The following is a 19,838-nucleotide window of genomic DNA, read 5'->3' as shown; positions in this document are numbered from 1 at the left end:
GCTTCAGTCCCAGGTGCCCAGCTGACCTTCCTACTGGGAGCTCCCTGAAAGAGAGATGCTTGTCTTAGTCCCAACTATCCCTCCTGACTAGAGAACCTGGCATACAGTAGGCAGGCAGAAATTTAAAAGGAGAAAGCAATGATTTTTTTTTCTCTGAATGATGAATGGATAGACTTTTTAAATATATATATTCTGATGTCCTAGTGACGTTTTTAGCATCAAAAAGTAGCCATGTTCCTAACATATGGTGGTTGAACCTATCTCAGTTATAGAAGCTCTAATGGCTTGCACAATAACAGTCCTTTTGGAACATGAGGTTATGAACGAAGGATGATAGAATGGCAAGACAGGAACTGAGTCCCTCATGATTTGGTTCCAGGTTATGAATGTGAGTAAAAAATAAACTCCTTTTAAGTCACTGAAATTGAGTTATTTAGATCATATGTAATTGAATATAACTGTAAGATCATTTTGGAATGTGGGCTTCCGAGGAGGGAGACTCTGGTGAACTTGATTCTGGAGTGTGGCCTCAGTCTACCACATCAGTGGTCTTGGAGCCATGTGAGGGATGTTCCCTTGGTCACAGGCAGACTGAGTCATGTAGATCATATCAGCAATTGCTTCATAAAGCTAGACTTATCCAATTTTTAAAAAATCTCTCCTTTATGTTTCTTACTTTTGGGACTAAAAATACCTTTGCTTTTATAATTATAATAGATGCGGAGTTTCAAAAAGTCTCATCTTAGCTAAATTATAAAATTGGTACAACTTTGTTATATGTCCAACTCTATCAATTCAGTATTATTAACTAAAGCAATCTGAAGACCAGGTATTTGGGTAATAATAGTGGTTGAATTTGAACAACTCTCATTGTAGCAGATAGCATTTATTATTTACAAATAATGTTTTCTTCTTATCATTCTGCTATGACACATCCCCTACAAGGCATACGAATCATTATCCTCATCCCTAGATGAAGAAATCAAAGGTTAAAGAATTTTAAAATGATGATTTTCTTTTCCCTGTTAGCTCTGTGTTCCAAATGGTGTAGGTACAATGATTCCATGTGTCCCTTGCGCTTGCCATATGAAGTCACAGGAGATCTTGTAATCCTTCTAGTTTCAACTGGGCTCTGGCTCTTACTCTTACACTTTGGGTTTAATAAAGCCTTGAATATCTTTTAATATTAATACTTATTAATTAAAAAACAATAGAAGGTCATTCAATACATATTTACTGAGTGCCTACTGTATGCAAGCTTGTACTAGGTCCAGGGGATGCAGCAGTAAGCAAAACCAACACAGATGTTCTTCCTGGAATCTTTGTTCCAGTGGAGGATTCAGACAACAGCAAAGAATTAAACTACCTATTCTATCCCATGGTAAAAGTGCAACGGAGAACATAAAGCAAGGATGTGGAACACAAGGGGGTTGCAATCTAAATAAGATCAGGGTTGGGGGTTTCACAGCTGAGGAGAGACTGCAGGAGCAAGCCATGTGGACATCTGGGGGAAGAACATCCAGCCTGGAGAGGGCAGTCAGTGCACAGGCCTTGGTTCTGTGTATCCATGGCATGGAAACCAGTGTAAGTGCAGTGGAGGGTCCAAAGCATTGAGAGTCACAGGATTGGAGGTTGGAGGGAAACCAGCAGAAAGAAAAGTAGAGAAAGATTGTGTGAGGCTTTCTGTATCATGGCAGAGGGCTCTGTTTTCACTATGAAGAAGATAAGAATATACCAGAAGGATCTGGGCCACACAGCAAGAGATAGGTTAAAAAGGATCATTCTGGCTACTGTATTGAAAAATAAGACAGAGGTACAAGACTGGAAGCTGGAAAAGCAGTTAGGAGACATCTAGAATAACCCATGGAGAAGAGGGTCATGGCTTGGACCTGGTGGTAGCAGGTAAAGGTGGCAGGGAGGAGTTGGATTCTCAAGGTACCCTGAAGAGAAGGCTGCTGGGATGTGCTAATGGATGACAGAGAGGCCTGAAAGAGAAGGGTCACAGGAGAAATACGTTTTAAGGAAGGAAGATCCTGAGTTCAGTTTCACACCAGAGTTTGAAGTCATTATTAGGCCGGAAGTTGAGATCATCAGGGAGACAACAGCTGGACAGCTGGACATACAGTTTGGAGTCAGGGGAAGAGCCCTAGGCTGTGGCATATAGAATATTTAAATATAGAATATTCTTTGGCATACATAATATTTAAATCCAAGGATTGGATGAGATAATGAGGGAGTGCATATAGATAGAGAATCAACCTGAGGACTGAGTCCAGGGTCCTCCAGTGTTTAAAGGCCAGGGAGATAAGAAACATCCATTCAAAGAGACCAGGAAGAAGTCAGTAGAAAGAACAGAAGAAAACTAGGAGAATGTCTGACAAGACAAGAAAGGGGAGTGTTTGCAGTTGAGGAAGTGATTAACTCCAACAAGGGTTGCTGATATACTCCTTTCTTCTTTATGATTTTCTCCTCAGCATTTGTCTATTGATTATAGTTAGGTCATGGATATATTGAAAGATGGGCAGAAAGGCAGGAGAGAGCATGTGAGAGTATTATGTTGGAGATATCCGAGTCACCTATGAAACAATCAACAGTTTCCAATACAGAAGAGAAGACTGCAGAATTATTAGGATATTTAGAAATACACAGGGAATTGCTAGAAAGCGCTAAAAGAAAATTGGTGAGCAAGACTCAGCAACAGGGAGCAGTAGGCTAAGGACTACTGTTTTGTATTTAAACCTTAACATGTAAAACTACAACCTTGTATTACTTTGAAATAAACTGAAAAACAACTAGTCAGAAAAATCTGCACAAACTTGATGCCTTCTCTTCAACCTGTGAGCTAGGACATCACAGCCAGTGGTCAACAGTAGTTCACCATGTACATATGTTCTACAATTTCAAACACAGCTGCTGCTTTCATCATTCTAAAGTAAAGATATTCCTGAAATTATAAATATATATAATCATAAAAGATTTTGTTATTCAGCCCATGCTAAAAGCGTAACCACTATTCTGTGACCAGTCATATAATTCTTTTAATGTTAAATATAGTTCTTCATTCTGAATAAGTTCAGAAACCTCTGTGAAAGTTGAACTTAAAATTATTGAGTTATTAAACGTTATTAGGATGCCTTTGTAATAGACTTTTGGAAGGCAGAGGTAATTTTTTTAGCATGGCTGTAACTTTAGTGTGTCTCTTTTCAACAATTTAGTTCCTTGAAAAGATATTATGTTCTAGTAATCTTTGGATCCCATATACCTAGCACAGTTGTGAACAAATTAAAAATAAATAATATTTAATTTTTCTAAGTGCTTTCCCTATGCCTAACATTGCTTTAGGAAATGTGTACCTATTTTCATTTAATTGCTTTCCTTTCATTTAATCATAAAAACAGCTTTCTGGAAGAGGAAACCGAGGGAGAAAGTTTAAGCAATTCTTACAAAGACACATATACCAATAGCAAAACTAGGAGTGGAACCCAGGCAATCTTTCTCTGAGCCTTAGCTCTTAATGTTTACATACAATATTAATAAATGTTTATTGATAAAGTCATTGAAAGAATGAAACCAGTAGCATATATTTTTAGCTAGAGATATGAAATAAAATTGTTGTTATTCTCCAATGGTATTTCTGTGTATATTTTAAAGGCTGTTTGACAATCTCACCTTTTTGTTTTTGTTCTTGATCATCTGTTTTTCTATTTGTTTCTGAAAATTAAAGACAAAACAAAGTAATTACTTTGCAAGTCACCATCCAATACCTCAAAATACAGGAGAATATTTTAATGAAGGCCATTTTAATGAATTTCAATAAACATAATTTAAGCAAAATATTTCTGGGCCTATGATTCAATTTTCCTAAATCCTGAGTTCTTTGCACTTGTAATCCATTACAAAATATCAAGATCTGGGCTTGCTTGAATTACTTATAAAAGTCACTGAACCGTAGCAAGGAATCAGATTCCAGGCTAAGGGTTCCTCATCTGCGAGAGTTAACATGAGTGATGTCCACCAATTCTAAGCATCTCTATGGATAAAAGCAAACTTGGATGAAGGCAAGCCATCTGCAAAGCTTCTTAAATATGTTCATTGACTCCTAAAACAATAAGACTGTTTTTATAATGACACCATGTGCTTTAAAAGAATGCAGCATGTCCCACTACCTGGAATATTGGTCTCTCTATGCTAAGCACTTCAGATGATCCAGTGATGTGGCTGTGCCCGTGCTGAACCCTGAGTGTGTGCCTTGAGCTTCCTTGCTGAGAAACCTGAGATGAACATAAGGAGCCATCTCTGGCAGCCTCAGATCAAGTTAATTACACTTAGTGTCTCTCTCACAAATGGGGCTATTGAATGCTGAGAAACCCACAAGGACTAATCAAAGAATACCCACCCCTCCCATGGAAAACAACAGCCAATGAACTGACCATGTGTTTATAATATCATTACTTTACCTATAACTTTATAACAAGTCTACAAGTTATAGGTACCAGGCTACAGTAAACCTGCTATAGATACAGAATGAAAATTAACTAGATCCTTTCTTTCTAAGTAAATAAACAAAGAAAATCAACTAGATTGGATCTATTTAATTGTCAAGGTAGATCTGTTGATTACGGTTCCAGTTGGCACTTAGGTTACCTTTGGATACTATTAGATACATGTGTACATATATATACGGGGGGATGAGGAAGAGTTTGGGAGACTGACAAAAAGCATAGACTCTGTCCTCTCTCCGCAGTAGATGAGAGAATGTGTGGTGCAATCAGGGACGATGTCAGGGTATGCTGACATGGATCATTCAATTTGCCAGTCCTGAGTTTTTCACACTTATTTCCCTAAGACATTTCAATGTGAGGAGGTTAAAAATAAATCTAAGGCAGGCTTTGATGCAGGGAAGGCCTTTTCATAGGTTAAATATTTTGGTTCCTTTGAGACCTGAGATAAGAGGAAGAAAGGGAACTAACTTTGCAATCTAGGTGCCAGGGTTAGCACTAAGAACATCATGACTTGTATATCCCCATCTCCTGCAGGGGATAAATCTTCATGCAAAGGAGAAAGTTTAGCCTGAGAAATTAGATTCTAAAGTTATAAAGGCCAGTGGTTTAAATAACTCCTAAGAATCATATTCTTCCCACTCTGCCACTCTGTGCCTTTTGTGAAAAAGAATTGGAGAGGAAAGTGTAAGTCTTAACTTTTACGAAATCTATATAATAGATTTTATAAAGTTGACTGCACATAATTTCTGGGCAGTATGGCAAGAAGTATGCAGGATATTTTTTTAAAGGGGGGGGGAGGCTTATAGGTCTCTGCTGAATATTCTAGAACATCTGATCTTATTAACTATAACTTCCTGGCCACAAAGTTAAATAGCTGAATTAGACCTTATAATATCACTTATTTAGTACATATGAACTGAGCACCTAGTATCTGCCAGGTACTTTTGTAGGCATCAGGGATCCAGCAAGGAAGCATCATAAATCTTAGTCCTGTAGAAGCTCTCCTTCTATTGGGATCAGCAGTACCTACAGAAAGCCCTTAACCTTTAACTTCTTCCAGGAGTCATGCTGGACTAATGTGACTTGAACAATTAAGCATGCAATGCAAATTTCTACCCAGACTAGATAGAACAGGGGGATGTTGGTCATAAAAGGGAGAATGTGGCTCTCACAGATCTGCCCACCCTGGGAGAAAAGTAAGGAAGGAGGAATGGTTTGAATTAGTCACCTTCCAAACAGAAGTGAAAGGTGCTGGTTCCATGTCAAAGAGCCCTGGTCAGGTCAACCCATGTCCTTTGGATCCACATCCCCCCCCCAGTAACTTCGAGGACAATGTGATTGGTTATACTTTCAGAAACAAGGGCCGCCATCTTTCTCCCTCCTCCCACCCAGTAGTTACGGTGGGGAACAAGACAAATAAGGCCTAACCCAGGTCCTTCCAGGCCCTGGGGCAAGAGGTCTGTCTTGTTTTCATTCTTGAGTCTCCTTCCATCCCTCCCCTAACATCAACAAGCTGAGTTCTGAGACTCTTCTTTGGATATGGAGAATATACAGAGCAGACATTTTGAATTCTTTGTTTTTTATTCACACTTAACTTTAGCTTAAGTAAAGAAGTTTTCTGATTCACTAGGATTCTGCACAACCAATAATCAAGTGTCACTTTATTCTCTGTTATTTATGCTTCTTTGCAAGGCCTCATATGGACCTCACTGTGCCAAAGGGGGGAAAAAATGACATACTGAGCACTACTGTGTACAAAGCATTGTTGTAAGCACTTAATGCAGATTATCCCACTTATCCTTGCAGCCATGGGAGATGGTTACAATTTAACAGATAAAGAAACCGAGGCTCAGAAAATCTAAAGAATCTTCCCAGGGTTATAGAACAAGAAAGAACAATTTCAGAGGCCATAATGCATAAAAATACTATTTTAATCACACTTTGCATATCCCAGTAATGGGCAGTCCTTTAAGTAAGGGAGATGAATGTTTAGTCTTCCCCTGAAAATTATAAAAGGACAAGGTCATTCGTAACTCACATTTAGAGTTTAAATACTCATGTCCAAACAGAAAAAAAAAAATTTACACATTCTTTATAAGTATTAATATGACTCTTTTTACTCCTTTCAATATTATTTTATTTGAGCAAGGAAAACCTTACTAAAAAGAATGGAATCTGGATCTTTTAAAAACTGTCATGCAATAATTGAGAAGAACTGGTCACTTTTATGGATTCTGCTGCACTATACTATACCTAGTTGCAGCTACTGTGTCAGTGTCCATAGTGAGCAGTTCTTGCTGGACCAACAATGAGAGCTAATTTGCACTCAGGCTCATCTGCCTTTCCAACTGCCTAAACCCAGGCACCTACCTGTTCATCCCCAAGACCCAGGGCTCTATTTCCTCCCTTAGCACTCATAGTGTCTGTTCACTCTTCAAAAGTCACATCTTTCCTGTCTCCTTCCCTATGTCTCTACCACCATTTCCTTAGCTCAGTCCTCAGTACCATCATCTATTACTAGTCAGATTCCTAACTGGCCTCCTGCTCTGTGGCCTTCTTCCATCTGCTGCCTACATGTTCACTCTAGAATATCTCAGATAAACCAGAAGCCAGAGGGAATTTCCACCAGGGCCGATTCCTGGTTTACTCATCTGCAAACAGGGATAACACCCAGCTGCTGAGAAAACTCAACTCCCTACTCGTGGCGGAGTAGGTGGATCCAATCTGTTTATCCAGCAGTCTTCATTTCTTCTGGACATGTTAGAGGTGAAAACTCCCCTCTCCAGAACCCCAGGAGCTTGTTTCTTACTTGTCTAGTTCCCTTTTCCTGTCTAGAGAACTAAGGTTGAAAATGAGAGCAATGAAGAATGAGAATCTGCCATATATATTTTCAGCCTGTCATTCATCCACTCATGATGAAGTTCATATCCTCACAATAGAAAGTCATGGAGGATAAGAATGGTGTATATGTGGGAAGGGAGATTTCACCAGGGAATAACCAAAACTTAAGATACAGAACAAAAATCTACAAAGGATTGAGGCAAGAGCCACTTCATTTCAATTCTATCCCCTTACAAGGTAGCATAATAGTACATGTTAAAACAAATAAGCATACCTATTAGAAATAGGTTAAAGTAAAGAGGACAAAAGTATTTCCTTGTGATGTTGGTCATCAAAAATGTTATATTCTTGGGCTGGGGATGTGGCTCAAGCAGTAGCGCACTTGCCTGGCATGCGTGCTGCCGGGGTTCGATCCTCAGCACCACATACAAAGAAAGATGTTGTGTCCGCCGAAAATTAAAAAAATAAATAATAAAATTCTCTCTCTCTCTTTTAAAAAAAAAAACATTATATTCTTCTAAAATGTTCATAAGTATAAAATGAACAGATTTTGTTATGTAACAAATTTAAATATACTACTTAAAAATAATGACAATGTAGAGAAGAATCCTTCTGCATTTTATTGCACTCAAATAACATTAAACAAAAGACATTTACATTACTGAAATTCCATTGATGTTGCCCAACATGGCATATGTTTGTAAAGACAAGGCTCATTAATTCAGACATTTGGAATTAAAAACTATTTGAAGTTGACCACAGCATAATGAATCCTCAGTTTCTAGAGTACTACAGATGGTTATATACAAAAGCCTAGCAGAAATTATTTTAGTCATTCATTAGTTCTATGTCATTCCTAAGTTTCCCTAAAAAAATACAGCTTTATAAAAAGTAATGTTCTATAATTCACAAGATGAAGAGCTTAATCACAAGTTGAGAATCAGCTCTATATTACCCATATCACAGCTTTTGAAAATTATTGCTTGTCTTACTCTTATTTCAGGTTTCACTACACCTCGGGTCAGCATGCAGAACTCACTACATTGGAACTACAATCTATGATGATAAAAATATCGACTGTCTTTGATTTTACCCTAAAAGCAGAAAAAAAGCCACCTTAAAACAATGCTAATATAAGAAAGAGCAACCCCTTGACCCACAGATGTCACCAATTCTTATGGCTTTTTTTATAATTCATGGCTCTTTGAAAATGATGCTCCAACTACCTCCTTTTCTAACAAAGCAATATTTTTATCACAGCAGGTATTTCCCAGCCAAAAATAAACCACATTAAAAATAGAAGAAAATTTTCAGTGTAGAAAGGAAAAGGCTCACCCCTTGTGAAAAATAGCAGCAGACATGGGGCTGGGAGAGTGCTTGTCATACATACATCCTAAATCAACCCAACTAGAGACATCATGGACTTGATCCAGTGAGAGCACGGGGCAGTCTCTGGTGCTGTGAGGGCATTACTTAATTAGCCAAAGGCAGAGCAGTCTTTAAGGTATGCACCAGTAATGTGTATACATTTCCTAAAATTTAAATAAATACTGAATGGGCCAGAGCTATTAAATGATCCATCCAAGGTGCTAAATAGCATTTTTGCACGAGATATTTTTGCAGGCCATTCTTTTTCCTTATGTCCTATCAAGGAATTTTAGTTCCCCTCATTATGAAAAATAAATTAATGATAATTTAAAACTTTCCTCAAAATATTATATTATTCTAATATGCCAGCTAAAAGCTACAAAAATATCAAAATTTGTGATGTAACCTGAATATCTGAAGCAAATGTAGAAATTTTTGATAAGATAATCAGTGCAGATATATACAACTCATGCCTTCACAGCAAATCATCATGCCTGTTCCCGTTTTTAAGAGTGCTAATACAAGACACTCTTGATGGCTTTGAAGTCATGTTTAACTCAGTGCTTACACAAGCCAATCCAATATAGTTAGCATTAGTTATTAAGAATGTATTAAAATCCTGCCAAGACAAATTGCTGCTATATCATCAACATAATTCTTAATTCTTGTCTGAAAAATACATAGAAATGTAGGTATGACTAAAGCTGCACCAAAGAAGGAAAAAAGAAAAAGGAAAGAGAAATCCAATGGACCCACTAACAGTATCAAAAAAGGACATGCAGGAATGTAAATTACATGTAATTTTTGTTTCTTAAAAAAAAAATACACTAAAATGCCAGTGGACTATAACTCATTCAAAACATCTTTAGTGTTCATTCCCAAAGATCTTGATCTGCCCAGTATTTACTTCACAAGATCTATCACAGCCATCTTTTGGAGCGTATGGTTAGGCTGGTCCTCCTGTGGTAGTAGGGGCAGTCTTTTTGAAGCTTTAAGTATCTGCAAAAATAAGGGGAAATCTAAATTAAAGGACCAACCAGACACAGAGTGGGACACTGCTTTATTTTCATTCTACTTTTTAAAAAAAAAAAATCACCAACAGAAGTAAATACTTTTTTCTCTTTGTTTTTAAGGACAACTTGTTAACAGGATAATTAACTAACTACCCACAGAAGACCCAAGGGAGTACTTGCAAAGCTGATAAAGAAAAATCTAGGGGTTTAAAGAGTGCTCCAGAATTACAACTGAATCTCAATCTTTAGAGAAACACAAGCATTAAATTTCTTTCTCCCATTGACAATATCACTATATTGAAAAGAATCAGAAATCTAGTATGGGATTTGAAAAAAAACAAAAAACAGGAAGGATTTTTAAGTGTAATGTATGCTACTTTAAAATATTAGTTTAAAAATTTTATTTTAATGTTATTGGTAAAATAAAAAAAGTGTACAGTGTTTTTAAAGAAGTAAAATTCAAACCTAACTTTTTAACATTTTCATTCCAAATATTAGTATCTGATTTATTTTATTACTACAGTGTTGGGCTTAAATTATCATATTGAAATAGAAAAGGCGCTGGTATAGATAAAGGCAATTTTGATATCATTTGTAAGGCTGGATAACTACTATGGCTTGAATGTGTCCTCCATAAATTCATCTGTAAGAACTTTAATATACACTCACATATTAGAATCAAAGGAAGTGATGAAGTTAGGACCTTCATGATGGCTTTAGTGAGTTTACAGCAAGAGAAGGAGAGACCCACGATAAAAAGCTTGCTTTTATGTGTTGCCTTCTACCATGATATTATGCCGCATATCATGGACCTCACTAGCTGTCAATCAAAAGCCAGCACCATGCTTTTAAACTTCTGAGACTCCAAGACTGTGAGGCAAATAGACTTCTTTTCTTTATAAATTAATCAGTGTCAGGTATTTTCAAATAATTATGATATATCCTTCAGTCTCTTTCTGCTCTTGGAGCCAAAAATTTCTGTATATCCAACAGAAATGATTGTTTATATCCTTCAAAACAAGTAGAAGATAATATTTATCACTTTTCTTCTCAGTAGTCAAACTAGAAATAATCACTATATCTGTCAACAGAAAACAGTAATGAATTAGACTAAATTACTATATTAAGGTAGATGAACCTCACACATATGATACTGAGCAATAGAAACCAGCACAATAATAATTGTATGTATGTGTATGTATGCATATGTGTTTATGATTCTAGCTACATTCAATTTAAAAAAAAACAGTCTACAAGTGAGGTGTTACTGACAGGTAAGAAGAGAGAGACTTTTAGGGTGCCAGACATTTTTTTTTCCTGATTATCTGAGTAGTGGATACAAGAGAGTAACACATGTAAAAATTCAACATATAAGCACTTCCTAGTGTATTAATTGTACCTCAATAGAAAAAAAGGTTTTAAAAATGAGTTTGAATTTAGAATTTAATTTCTCTAAAAATTGAACAATTAGCTAGACTTTGAGAGGATGAACATTTTCAATATACCCGAGACAATGGAAAATTGTTCAAATCGTAACAGAGAGTATTTGTAAAGAGGCAAAAACGTTGAAAGTTTAACTGCAGTTTTAGCAACTTCAACATAAGCTCCTACACACTTAAAGACTCCAGTAAGAAATGGTTCAGTAGGGTCTAAAGAATATCTCCAAAATCAGGTCAGTCTCCTCTGTTGCTGCCCTGCATTCCTCCTGCATTCCCAATCTCTATGAAGTGACTGCCATTCACTTACAAGGACTCAAGCCAGTAATGTTGGAATTATCATTGACTCTTCTCCACTCCCATCAGATTATTTCCACCTCCCATATCCATGAAATCAGTCCTCTCTTCCCCCCACTCTACTACAGTGCATCTCTCACCATCTCTGGCTTGAATGAACACAGCTGCCTATTACTTGTCTCTACCCACTTACTAGACTACTGTCTTTAAATCTGGAATTGATCATGTGACCTCTCTGCTTGAAATTTTGCACTGATTTCCTGTTATTTTTAGGCTCAGATCTGAACTTCCAAACATGGTACAGAAGACCCTCCAAGCTGGCTGCCTACTTTTCTACCCTGTCTTCTCATATTTCACGTGGCACATCTCTTGGTTGTTGATCAGTAAGTACTTTCTCCCCACCTGCTAGCTCCTGGACCTTCTATAGTCATCCAAAACTCAGTTATAGCCAGCACTTCCACCCCTCTGAGGCTGAGTGATTTATTATCCCTCTTTGCATGAGTTACCCTGCACACTGCTCTGAGAAGTCAGTGCTATCACATTAGCTGGTCCATTCCACTGTGTGCCACAGGACTGTGAGCCATACTAAGGCAGGGGCTACATTGTTAATAGTGCAGCTCCATTGGTCAGCCCAGAGCCTGTAAGGCAAGTTGCAATATATGCTTTTTGAATTAGAAAATAATGATAATAACAATATGCATGTAAAGCATATTGGTTTACATACTGGTTAAACGTTCACTTCAATGAGCATAAAGCCAATCTCTGCCATTGCCTTAGGTCTCTAGGGCTGCCAACCTAAAGCAGCCTTAAGGGTGTTAGTGATTAGTGTTCAAAAATGCTGGTAAGAGGAAGGCCTGAGTGGAAGTTCTTGATGGGGACAATGTAGTGAAATCCATTGCTAGAATATTCCATGGCAGGATGAATTGTGTCTCCATTTACCAAGAATCAGGAGAGGCAGAATTACCCAGAAACTATGATGTTCATGTGTTCCATTCGAAATAACATGATTACTGAAAACATAAAATTAACTTTGTGTGTTGTTCTTTTCTTTTCTGGAGAAAAACAGTTAATGAACCACCTAGTCATATGGCTTTAAGTATATTGATTGGTAGAAAATTTTACTCTAATGAACTTCATAAATGATTCATTCATAAATCAATCTGCACTATGTGTATATGCTGCACTATGTATACTATGCTTTTCTAAATACAAAACATTCATTGTTCCATTGTTACCTTGTAAGTTTCCCAAAGGATTTTTCCCATTCATATTATAATAAGAAACATGCTATATGACTTCAAGTAAATATGAGTTTGAAGAGAAAGGTAGAAACTTGCTAAAGAAATAAATATTACAAAGGAATTTTCAAAATCTAGTTTTCAAAATAATTAACTTCTAATATCAAAATGATTAAATCTTAAGACTGACTTTATACACCCTTGCCAAGAATGTGCCTGCAAAACACTTAAAATTTAAAAATGTAAAGCAAAGACACAAAATTTAAACTATTGGACAACTTATTCAGAAAAACACTTCAATATTCCTAAGTACTAAGTTATGAACTAATGAAGATTAAGAGAGAAAGAGAGATGAAAAATAGGATGTGTTTCATTTTATCACATCAAAATAGCTCTCAAAACTGTTAACAGCTCTTTGGGCTTCATTTATTTAAAATCCTCTAGAAAACAATAGCAGAGAGTGGATTCCAGAATAAAAACATAAGGATCAATCCCACTTCTACTCTGTGACCCAGAGAAGATGACTTTTGCCTTGCCATGCCTCTTTGATGTCATGTGTAAAATGAACTTAACAGTAGGTCTACCTCTTGATGTGCTACATCTGCTAAAACTTATTTAATCCATAGAATGTGCTTAGAAGTTCGCCTCCATAATAATAAATGCTAGCTGTCACTGTCTCCTACTTGTGGCTCATTGAAATGCCCCATGGGACTAGTACAATGATAAATATGTTATTATGAACAATAGTAAGCAATAAAAAGACTGTATAGCTAGTCTTGGAATGATCAGTTAGGTTATGAGGGCCAGGAAAAAGTGACTAACATCCTGCATTTTGCAGAAGTCCTCAGCTGAGTTTTATAGTGAATAAATTTTAAAGATTGAAAGGTAATGAGGAGTCGGGCCCTCCTTGAATGTACCTGCAGTTCCTCCAATCAGATATGTAATGAAACAGTACTTTAAAGACAACAACTAACTGTACAAAAATATCGTGAACAGATCTATGAACATTGATATTTTGCACTATGAATAATAAAAGCTATCATATGAAGTAAGACTAACAATGCGACTTATGAGAAAGAAGAAAGCCAGATTCAGAGGTTAGAAATAACTACCACTAAGTCTTACGTTCTCCTTTGGCAAGGTCAAATTGTGTATGCAGTGAGTCAATCAAATTTTTATGATACCTAGTTATAGGTTACAACTTCTTGATCAGATCCCTAAGAATTTAGCTTCTCTTGATCCACCTCATAGAGCAGGCTAATTAATTACAAAACAATAATACTTTAGCCACCACTCACTAGGAGTTTATTGGGTGCCAGAAACTATGCTCATTAATCAGATCTTCATTTTTATGTGCTTTGGTTGTGGTTGTTAAATATCTCATCTTTAAAAAACAACTTATTCCATCATCATAACCACCTGTATTATATATTTATGTTCCAAAAAAATCTTGGGGTGAATTTACAAAGTATTGAAATATAAGCACAAAGTGGGGCTGAGATTGTGGCTTAGCGGCAGAGCCCTTGCTCAGCACATGCAAAGCCCCATGTTCAATCCCCAGCACTGCCAAAAAAATAAAAGCACAGAGTTATGGTCAGAAAATATTATCTCTCATGCTGATAGTTATCTTCCTGATAGTTAATCCACATTTTAAAATGTGAATTATAATGAGAAAGATTTGTAGAAACTTCTTTTTTTTTTTTCTAGGAATCCTTATAAAATAATTTTCTCTAAGGGCATAGTATAGCAATCAAGCTGGTTCTATAACTTGCTTTGCTTCTTCCAGGGAGAAACAGGGTACTCTGTCAAGTGTTACTCAACAACAACAGAAATCAACACAAGCAGGACAGAACTATCAGCTTTCCTTGCCCTCCCATCTTTTCTAAATAGAAAACATTCATTGTTCCATAGTCACCTTGTAAGTTTCCCAAAGGATTTCTTTTCCTAATCATATATTGTAATACCATTAATTACAGTCTATCAATTACTTGCTACTTCATATTACAGATATGCCAGTGCATAGTATGATAACTATCAAAACCTAAAATGTTCCATTCATAAAATAAGCAAGGACAAGCTTAAGTCTAACTATAAATACCCTTTGGCTATTTTATTCTTTGGTTACTTTTTTTTCTTGAAATTCAGTATTCAATTAATTTTGGCAGATACAATTATTTCTACCAAAATCAACATTGGTAATGCACATCACTGCTACAAAATTCTCATTAAGAATCATGTATGAAAAATGAGTAAAAATTCAACCAACAAATATGACTCATCCACACACATAAAAACTAAAACAAAAATTAAAAGAAACACACTTGGGGATGAGGTGGGATATGAAAAATCCTCATCTAGTAGAACATTTTTTTTCCCACTGAGAAAACAGACTACCTGCCATTTTCTGACTACAGGTATAATTTATGTCAGTACTGAAATGTAGTCCAAAGCACAGGCCTTGGCTGAAAAGCTGTTCCCATTCTTTAAATTCACTAATGACCAGAGACAGATGGGGGAAAGGTACTGATGAGCCCTGGGCACCTGCATTGCCACAGGGCATTGATATGCCTCTAAGAAAGGTGGGGAACAGAGAGCAACTGAGCAATCGCATAGTTAATGCACTATTCAGTTTTCATCCTGAGAAACTTTGATTCTATATCCGCCATCAAATGGTCTGACAATCAAAAAAGAAAAAAGAAAAAAAAATTTTAAAACCCTAAAATTCTACATTACCACCAATGTGTAACGGCAAAATCATACAGTACTTTAAGAACTCTTCAAATTCTAGCACAAATATATATATTACACTGAATGAAATGAGCGTTTGCCATTACTTTGGTTCAGTTGATCAAAACACAGAATTTTGTTTTATTAATTTATATAGAGGCAATCCTTCTTTCTCAGGAATTTTATCCTTCATATATTTATTTAATAAGGCTAGTGTTAATATCAACCGCATTTTAAAATTTAACCCCCCAAAAGGAAAATACATCTAATGAAATGTCATACCTGGTGGTACTTCCTGCTGTTCTTCTGTAGCAGGAACACTTACTTCTAAAAATGAACAAGAAAGTCACAGTCCATTACAGTTGCCGATGACCAGAGTTTAAAACTCAGATTGGTAGTACTGAAGTAATGGTGATTATTTTTACACTTTTTAAAATATTCAACTGCAATTATCATAAAAACATTGCTTTTATAACCTCTCTCTCTAATACACACACACACACACACACACACACACACACACACACACACACACACAGATTGATTACCAGTGAGTAGAACACTGAATATTGTGTGTTTCTCAGCTATTCTACACAACAGACTTCACAATATTATCAGTCTGACCTCAAAATTCTGTTGTCTGGTGCAGGAGATATGGACTAAAATTTAAGTTTTCAAAACTGTGCATTAGACATAAGAGAGTTGAGGAATGACATTCAACGAATATTGTTTCTTCTTTAGAGAAGTTTTTTTTATTGAAAAGCATTTAGGGGAGCAGGGGTGCAGGGAATTGAACCTAGGCCTTGTGCATGCTAATCAACATAAGGTCTACCACTAAGCTAAATCCCAGCTCCATCTCTTGAAAATAGCCCTAGTTTTAACATTAATTAAACAGTATACAGAAATTGAATTGAAATAGAATCTTCAAATTAAACAGTATCTTTAATGATTTATTTTTGAAAAATAATCTTTAACATATTTTTTGTGTGTATGATGGTGGCTGTACTCAGGGACTTGTGTACCCACATGCTCTACTACTGAGCTAAACTTCAAGCCCACAAGATAATACATTCTAACACTAGTCAGAAAGGTGGAAGTGAACTTTCAACATCTTATCTCACGTCAATCCAATTACACTTAAAGAGACTGCAGGCATCACTACCCAATATACAAAGATGCACTGTTCTATTAAATTATATCACATATTACCCTTAGGCTTTACAACCCATTTAACAGATCTTAATCTAGAGGTAAGATGGTATCAGGTTTTCTTTTGGTCCTTAAGAACTGCAACACGCTTTGGTCAAAAGGAGGTATTTTTGAATAGTACTTTTTAAAACTCATAACATTTGCACAGCTTTTTAAATCATTTCACTTCTTACCTTGCTTCTAATAATAAAAATGACACAGGTTTCAAGGAGAATATTTGGAATCATTTTACATAAAAAGAAACAAAAAAATAGTCAAGGCTAAGCCTATTAACCACTGTTAAGGTATTACTCACTTCCTTTGTTATTATTATCACCAACGTTAACAAAGAAAGCCTTATTATTGTTCCAAGTTAAATTAACATTTCATCTAATTGTATTTTGAAAAACATACAAATTCAACAAATTCATCTATACTTTTTTATTGGTGTATGATTTATTTTGGTATAGATTTTGATTTATTATCTTAAACATGAAATAGTTGAAAGAAAGAGTTACCTATTTAATTTATGTAGCCTACTATTTCTTACCCTTGGAATTTTTGAACCCATTTCATTTACCATGGCTTTCACTTCCACCTCTTAATCCAGTAACCTCCATGTTTCCAAACGTAAAAGACTTTCTAGTTCTGAGATTTCTGGATCACCTGACAGCATGGAACATATTCCCTTTTACTTCTGACACACTTTCCTCCTTACTCACTGGCTGTTCATTCTCCACCCAACTGCACAATGTTGGAGTCCCCTAGACCTCAGTCTTGCAATGGCCTCTCTATACTTGCTGCATTCACCTGCAAAATGACCTCACTGGTTTCCATGGACTTAACACCATCTTCCTGATAATGGCTTCCAAATGCTCATATCCATCTCAAGACCTTGCACAACTAGTTCCGGATGGTATATTCAACTCCCTGCTTGATAACTCTACTGGGATCTCTCACATAACTTTCAAAGTTAAAATGCTCAATGTGGAGCCTTCTATTTGCTCACCTAAACTAGTTTACTTTAGCACTCAAACCAGTTTACTTTAGCACTCTAGTTTTCTCCTTAACAAATGGCCCCATCATCCAATAGTTACTCAAACCAAACTAAACCCTCCCCACTTTATTTCTTTGCTTTACTACCATCAGAAAAGCCTACCAGTTGTAATTATAAAACATATCACAAGTTCCACACTCTCCCCTCCATTCCCAAAGTCCTGATCTTACTCTGGGCCACTACAGTCACTTCCCTGGATTAATGTTCAATAATTTCCTAACAGGGTAGTCCCCACATCCATTCTTGCTCCATCCAACCCAATTTCTAGCTAGATAGGAGGGAAAGTAATGCTTTAAATCATAAATCAGGTTATAACTTTTTAAAGTATTTAAAAATGTTCTAACTGTAGCTAGACTACAATCCAAATTCCTCAGTAGGCCCTGTATGGTCCTGACTAATTATCCCTGCCTGTTTATCTAACTATCCCTACCTGTTTATTGCTTAAGCCAATCTGAGCTTTGTTTCTATTATCTACAACTGAAAACAACCTTATTGACAGAAAGTTTTAAAGTCAGGCCTGATGCAGAAAGAACATTTCCACACACCATCCTAAGGGCATGTGAAAGATGGATCTGAAGGGGGCAAGCAGAGTCAAGACCACCAATCAGAAAGCTGCTGCTATTAACTACGAGGATAAGGGCCAAACCAGATCAACAGTACAAGAGCTACAGAGAAAAGAATGGGTTGGAGGAGCTTTGAAGGAGTCCATTATCAGGACTTGGAATTAAGTAGAGATAGAGGGAGAAGAGGCCTCAATGATGGCTTCCGTGTTTCTGGTTTGGGAATCCAAGTGTCTCCTGATGCAAGCAGCCAAGGCCAAGGAAAGACAAGGGTGAAGGGGAGGCCAGTGAGTATGTGAAAAGGATGAGCTACTCTTAGTGTAGTCAGGTGCAACAGGGGCCAGCACAGAATCTGCAGGTAGACGGCAGGTGCATAGTCCAGAGCCCCACAGTCCAATAGAGGGAAAGCCCTTCACAGTCTATCAGCTTCTCAAATTGTCTGAAAAACTTAGGAAAAGACTGTATTTCTGGTCAAAACAAGATGGGGTCAAATTGCACATGGTAAAGTGAGTTATTTTTTATAAAATATATGTGGGGAACATTGGATAAACATTTCATGGGGATTTTCTTTTCTCTTCCTCCCCTTCTTCCTCCCTCCCTCCCTTCCTTCTTCTTCTTCTTTTTATTCTTTTTATTTTTTTTTTTAGCACCAAGAATTGAACCAGGGAGCACTTAACTATGGAGCCCACATTCCTCCCCAACCCTTTTTATTTACAGACAGGGTCTCCTTGAGGTGCTTAGGGGCTGGATAAATTTCAGAGGCTACCTTTAAACTTGGGATTCTCCTGTGTCACCTCCCAAGCAGCTGGGATTTCAGGCATGCACCACCGTGCCAGGCTGGGGTTTCCATTTTGCTTACTCTCACTGAATCAAAATAAAGACTTAGAGATATTCTTCAACACATTAATATTCTTCCCAGAGAACTGAGTAATGGGAGAAACACCTCAACTCAGTTTAGCCCTGCTACACAGAGATGAATCCCACTGTATATAGTGGGCTCATAGATCCCATGCAGGGGTCTCTCCCACAGCTAAGTAGACAGGGAGGGAAAACACGGTTTCCCCCATTCCCTCCACAACTATCCCCCCCATTTCTATTGATTGTACGATCATCCAGTCTGCAAAACCAAGCTCTACGAAGCTCTAAATCAGGAGAGCTCAGTGATAGAGCGCATGAAGCCCTGGGTTCCATTCTCAACATGGCCGAAAAAAGAAAAAACCAGTAACATTTAATCTGAAAATTAGCTGCTCAAAAATGAAGTCTGAGAGTAATTTTATGAGCAATATTCTGTTTTATGCTCCCTGTGGCAGCCTGCTGCTATGAAAGCTTGTGCGCCCCCACAGTCAGCTTCAGGATCCAGGCATGGAACATTGATTCAGACACTTCCACCCCTGGAACAAGGGACCAGCTTGATCTCACCTGACCTCACTCCAGTTTCAGCTTGCTGTTTATAAAATAAACACAGAGGTCTTTGCTCTGTCTCCTCCTCACCGTCTATAGTGAGAAGCAACTGAAATAATATGTGTAGAAGTATTTTGTGAACCGTTAAGAACTAACTACCATTTGACCCATCTATCCCTCTCCTCGGTTTATATACCCAAAGGACTTAAA

The 19,838-nt window shown here is 37.0% G+C and overlaps 1 protein-coding gene across 5 annotated transcripts in view; it reads right to left on the bottom strand.

Moving 5' to 3' along the window:
* Positions 1–19,838, bottom strand: part of ASPH (aspartate beta-hydroxylase) — a 213,079-nt gene that overhangs the window by 112,051 nt on the left and 81,190 nt on the right. For all 5 annotated transcript variants that reach the window (XM_081265760.1, XM_081265761.1, XM_081265762.1 and 2 more), the window contains 2 exons: positions 15,705–15,749; positions 3,670–3,711 (listed from right to left, as the gene is read on the bottom strand). In XM_081265760.1, coding sequence (XP_081121886.1) covers positions 3,670–3,711; positions 15,705–15,749 — 87 coding nt within the window. The remainder of the gene's footprint in view (positions 1–3,669; positions 3,712–15,704; positions 15,750–19,838) is intronic.

Source organism: Spermophilus citellus, assembly GCF_964194105.1.
Source record: "Spermophilus citellus genome assembly, chromosome: 14".
Classification (NCBI taxonomy): domain Eukaryota; kingdom Metazoa; phylum Chordata; class Mammalia; order Rodentia; family Sciuridae; genus Spermophilus; species Spermophilus citellus.
The sequence above is the reverse complement of the archived record's forward strand: the minus strand, read 5'-3'. Positions and strand labels throughout refer to the sequence as shown.